The following is a 6,000-nucleotide window of genomic DNA, read 5'->3' on the forward strand; positions in this document are numbered from 1 at the left end:
CTTAAAATAGGATATTATATTTTATGTAAGCCTCATGGTAACCACAAAGGAAAAACCTGTAGTACATACACAAAAGGTTATGATAAAGAGTCAAAGCATTCTGCCAAAAAAGTCATCAATTTTCCAAAAAGAATATAGGAAGAGAGGAAGAAAGGAACATAGGATCTACAGAACAGTTAGAAAACAATCAAATGACAACAGTAGTCCTTACCTATCACTCATTACTTTATTTATTTTTTATTTATTATTATTTTCTTTACAGTACGCAGGCCTCTCAGTATTGTGGCCTGTCCCGTTGCGGAGCACAGTCTCCAGATGTGAAGGCTCAGCGGCCATGGCTCACGGGCCCAACCGCTCCGCAGCATGTGGGATCCTCCCGGACCAGGGCACAAACCCGTGTCCCCTGCATTGGCAGGCGGACTCTCAACCACTGCGCCACCAGGGAAGCCCTCACTCATTACTTTAAATGTAATTAGATTAGACTTTCACATCAAAACACATAGAATGGAGCGCCATCTGCTCGCCGCGCTGCCTTCTGCTCCTCCCGCCGCCGCCCTGAGTCACTGCCTGCGCAGCTCCGGCTGCCTGGCTCCCCGTGCTAGCCACCAATATTTGACGTTCATACAACATGGCAGACATCGACAACAAAGAACAGTCTGAACTTGATCAAGATTTGGATGATGTTGAAGAAGTAGAAGAAGAAGAAACTGGTGAAGAAACAAAACTCAAAGCGCATCAGCTGACTGTTCAGATGATGCAAAATCCTCAGATTCTTGCAGCCCTTCAAGAAAGACTTGATAGTCTGGTAGAAACACCAACAGGATACATTGAAAGCTTGCCTAGGGTAGTTAAAAGACGTGTGAATGCTCTCAAAAACCTTCAAGTTAAATGTGCACAGATAGAAGCCAAGTTCTATGAGGAAGTTCATGATCTTGAAAGAAAGTATGCTGTTCTCTATCAACCTCTATTTGATAAGCGATTTGAGATCATTAATGCCATTTATGAACCTACAGAAGAAGAATGTGAATGGAAACCAGATGAGGAAGATGAAGTTTCGGAGGAGCTAAAAGAAAAGGCCAAGATTGAAGATGAGAAAAAGGATGAAGAAAAAGAAGACCCCAAAGGAATTCCTGAATTTTGGCTGACCGTTTTTAAGAATGTTGACTTGCTCAGTGATATGGTTCAGGAACATGATGAACCTATTCTGAAGCACTTGAAAGATATTAAAGTGAAGTTCTCAGATGCTGGTCAGCCTATGAGTTTTGTCTTAGAATTTCACTTTGAACCCAATGAATATTTCACAAATGAAGTGTTGACAAAGACATATAGAATGAGGTCAGAACCCGATGATTCTGATCCTTTTTCTTTTGATGGACCAGAAATTATGGGTTGTACAGGGTGCCAGATAGATTGGAAAAAAGGGAAGAATGTCACTTTGAAAACCATTAAGAAGAAGCAGAAACACAAGGGACGTGGGACAGTTCGTACTGTGACCAAAACAGTTTCTAATGACTCTTTCTTTAATTTTTTTGCCCCTCCTGAAGTTCCTGAGAGTGGAGATCTGGATGATGATGCTGAAGCTATCCTTGCTGCGGACTTTGAAATTGGTCACTTTTTACGTGAGCGCATAATCCCAAGATCAGTGTTATACTTTACTGGAGAAGCTATTGAAGATGATGATGATGATTATGATGAAGAAGGTGAAGAAGCGGATGAGGAAGGGGAAGAGGAAGGCGACGAGGACAACGATCCAGACTGTGACCCAAAGAAGGATCAAAACCCAGCAGAGTGCAAGCAGCAGTGAAGCAGGATGTATGTGGCCTTGAGGATAACCTGCACTGGTCTACCTTCTGCTTCCCTGGAAAGGATGAATTTACATCATTTGACAAGCCTATTTCAAGTTTTTTGTTGTTTGTTTGCTCGTTTTTGTTTTTGCAGCCTAAAATAAAAATGTCAAATATAATTTAAAAAAAAACACATAGAATGGATAAATGGATAAAAATATAAGCTCCAGTGATATGGTGCCCAGGGGAGACTCACTTTAGCTTCAAGGACACACATAGGCTGAGAATGAAGGGAAGAAAAAAAGATATTCCAAGCAAATGGTAGCCAAAAGAAAGGAGAGGTTGCTATGCTTATATCAGACAAAATAGACTTTAAGCTAAAAATTGTCACAAGAGACCATGGTGGCCATTATATAATAATGTAGGGGTTGATTCATCAAGAAGATATGACAATTGTAAATATTTATGCACCCAACAGCAAAGCACCTAAATATATAAAGCCAATACTAAGAGAACAAAAGGAAAAATAAACAATGTAATAATAGTTGGGGAACTTTATTATCTCATTCTCAATAATGGCTAGATCATCCAGACAGAATCAGTAAGGAAACAGGAGATTTGAACAGTGGTATAGATCAAATAGCCATAATATAAATATACAGAACATTCCATCCAACAGCAACAAAATATACATTTTTCTCAAGCACACACAGAAAATATTCTAGGATAGGTTATGTGTTCAGTTACAAAACAAGTCTAAACAAATTTAAAAAAAATAGAAATTATACCAAATATCATTTCTGACCACAAGTTATGAAAATAGAAAGCAATAACAGGAGGAAAGCTGGAAAATAAACAGATATGTGGAATTAAGCAATACACTGCTAAACAACCAATGGGTCAAAGAATAAATCAAAAGAGAAGTAACAAAACATCTTGGGACAAATGAAAATGGAAACACAAAATACTAAAACTTATGATATGACTCAAAAGCAATTTTAAGAGGAAAATTTATAGCTCTAAATGCATACTTCAAAAAAAAGGAAAATCTCAAATAAATAACCAAGCAATACAGCTCAAAGAACTAGAAACAGAAGAACAAACTAAGCCCAATGTTAGTAGGAATGAGGAAATAATAAAGAAATAAATGAAATATAGAATAGGAAAATGATAGGAAAGATTAAGAAAATAAAGAGTTGGTTCTTTGAAAAGATAAACAAAACTGACAAACTTTAACACAACATATATCACATACATGCGGGACCATAAGAGCCTGCTATGGATAACTATATACAAACAAATTAGATGAACTAGAAGAAATTGATCAATTCCTAAGAATACAGCCTACCAAGACTAAACCATGAAGAAACAGAAAATGTGAAGAGATCAATAATGAGTAAGTAGAGTGAATCAAAAATTTAAAATCTCCCAACAATGAAAAGTCCAGGAGAAAGAGGTTTCACTGGTGATTTCTACCAAAGCTTTAAAAAGAATTAATACCAATGCTTCTCAAACTCTTCCAAAAAACTAAGAGGAGGAAACACTTCAGACTAATTTTATGAGGCCAGCATTACCCTGATACAGAAGCCAGATAAGGACACTACAAAAACAAAAAAAAACTAATATATACTAATATCCCTAATGAACATAGATGCCAAATCCTCAACAAAATAGTAGCAAACCAAGTTCAACAGTATATTGAAAAGATCATATGCCTTGATCAACTGGGATCCAAACCTGGGATGCATGTTTCAACATATGCAAATCAAAAATATAATACATTACATTAATAGAATGAAAAATAAAAATCATGTGATCATCACAGTATGTTCAGAAGAAAAATTGCACAAAATTAAGCATCCTTTCATGATAAAATTTCTTTAAAAAATGAGTATAGAATGAACTACCTCAAAATCATAAAGGCCATATATGACAAGGCCACAGCTAACATCATACTCAATGGTAAAAGGTTGACAGCTTTTCCTCAAAGATCAGGAATAAGATAAGGGTGCCCACTCTTACCACTTCTATTTAACATATACTGTAATTCCTACCCAGAGTAATCAGACAAGAAAAAGAAATATCAATATAAGTAATCTAAATTGGAAAGTAAGAAGTAAAATTGTCTCTCTTTGCAGATGATGTGATACCATATGCAGAAAATTCTAAAAATGGTGGTGTGATGAATTGGGATTGACATATATACACTAATATGTATAAAATGGATAACTAATAAAAACTTGCTGTATAAATAAATAAAATTGAAAAATTAAAAAACCAAAAAAAACCTATACCTTAATGAAAAAAATGAATTTAAATGAAAAAATGAATTTTAATGAAAATAAAAATTTAAAAGCTCAAAGGAATCCTATCTGTGAAACTCAGTGCAGAAGAGGTATCTGGGGAGCTAGTCATAGCCGTCTCCCTACTTTCTTGCCATAATTCAGCCAATGCAGTGTGCTTAGTGCACCACCAGGGTACCTCATCCGAGGTTCTGTGTTAACCTCCTCTGCAAGATTAACGTGATGACAGATCAGCAGATGCAGTGGCTGGAGAAGAACAAACACTTCATTTTCTGGTGTTTTGAACTTCTCCAAGAAGAGTGACATAAATGAATGAATGAACACATGAATAAATAACTGAATGCCAGACAGCATTGATACTTCTGACTGGGAAAGATACTTACAAATCAGTCACTAGCTGAGGACACTTTCTTTAAGGTTCCTCAACAATCATTATCCTGTCTTTTGGTAATAGCACTTTAACTGTTATAATTTTATAATTTAAGTACACTATCCATTTTGAATGAATTTTTTTTATAAAGTAAGAAAAAAAAAGATGTGATACTATATGCAGATAATTCTAAAGATACCACCAAAAACTATTTAAACTAATCAATAAATTCAATAAAATTGCAGGATAAAAATTAACAAACAAAAATCAGTTTCATTTCTATACACTAACAATGAACTATCTGAAAAAGAAAAAATAATTCATTCATAATAACATCAAAAACAAAGAAATAATGTGTAATAAAATTAACCAAGGAGGTGAAAGATTTATACACTGAGAACTATAAGACTTGTATAAAAGAAACTGAAGACACAAATAAATGGAAAAAATCACATGTTCATGGATCACAAAAATTCATATTATTAAAATATCCTTAAAACTCAGACCATTTATATGTTCGATGCAACCTCTATCAAAATTTCTATGGTATTTTTTCCCAGAAATAGAAGCAACAATCCTAAAATTCATATGGAACCACAAAAGACCCTGAATATGCAAAGCAATTTTGATAAAGGATAAAAAATCTGGAGACATTACAGGTTCTGATTTCAAACTACAGCATAAAGCTGTAGTAATCAAAACAGTATGGTAGTGATATAAAACAGATACATAGACCAATGGAACAGAATCAAGAGCCCAGTAATAAATTAATGTACATATGGTCAGTTAATATTTGGCAAGGGATCCAGGGATACACAATAGGGAAAAATAGTATCTTTAATAAACAGGGTTTGAGAAAAAGGACATTCACATGCAACAGCATAAAATTGGACCTCTATAGTACACCACTCACAAAAATTAATTCAAAATGGATTAAAGACTTAAACATAAGACTTAAAACCATAAAACTCCTAGAAGACAACATAGGGAAAAACCTCCTTAAAACTGGTCTTGGCAATGATATTTTGGATATTACTCCAAATGCATAAGGAATAAAATTAAAAATAAGAGGGACTACATCAATCTAAAATCTTCTACACAGAAGAAAAAGATCAACAAAATGAAAAGGCAACCTATGAGATGTGAGAAAGTATTTACAAATCATATATCTGACAAGGGGTTAATATCCAAAATATATAAGGAAGTCATGCAGCTCAATAGTATAAAAACAAATAATCCAATTTAAAAATGGGCAAAGGACCTGCATAGACATTTTTCCAAATAAGGCAAAGAAATGACCAACAGGTACATGTAAAGGTGTTCAACATCACTAATCATCAGGGAAATGTGTATCTAAACCACTATGAGATATCACCTCACCCATGTTAGAATGGCTATTATCAAAAAGACAAAGAGGTAACAATTGCTGACAAGGATGTGGAGGAAAGGGAAGGCTGTGCACTGTTGGTGGAAATGTAAATTGGTGTAGCCAGTATGGAAAACAGTATACAGATTCCTTTAAAAATGAAAAACAGAACTACTA

General features: G+C 34.7%; 1 protein-coding gene across 1 annotated transcript; it reads left to right on the forward strand.

The window, feature by feature from the left end:
- The first annotated feature begins 514 nt into the window (after positions 1-514).
- Positions 515-1,963, forward strand: LOC308608499 (nucleosome assembly protein 1-like 1). Its single transcript, XM_081221665.1, has one exon. The coding sequence runs from the start codon at positions 629-631 to the stop codon at positions 1,802-1,804; it is 1,176 nt and encodes a 391-aa protein (XP_081077791.1). The 5' UTR covers positions 515-628; the 3' UTR covers positions 1,805-1,963.
- The last annotated feature ends 4,037 nt before the right edge of the window (positions 1,964-6,000 follow it).

The sequence above is a fragment of the Mesoplodon bidens genome (assembly GCF_964165515.1).
Source record: "Mesoplodon bidens genome assembly, chromosome: X".
NCBI lineage: Eukaryota > Metazoa > Chordata > Mammalia > Artiodactyla > Ziphiidae > Mesoplodon > Mesoplodon bidens.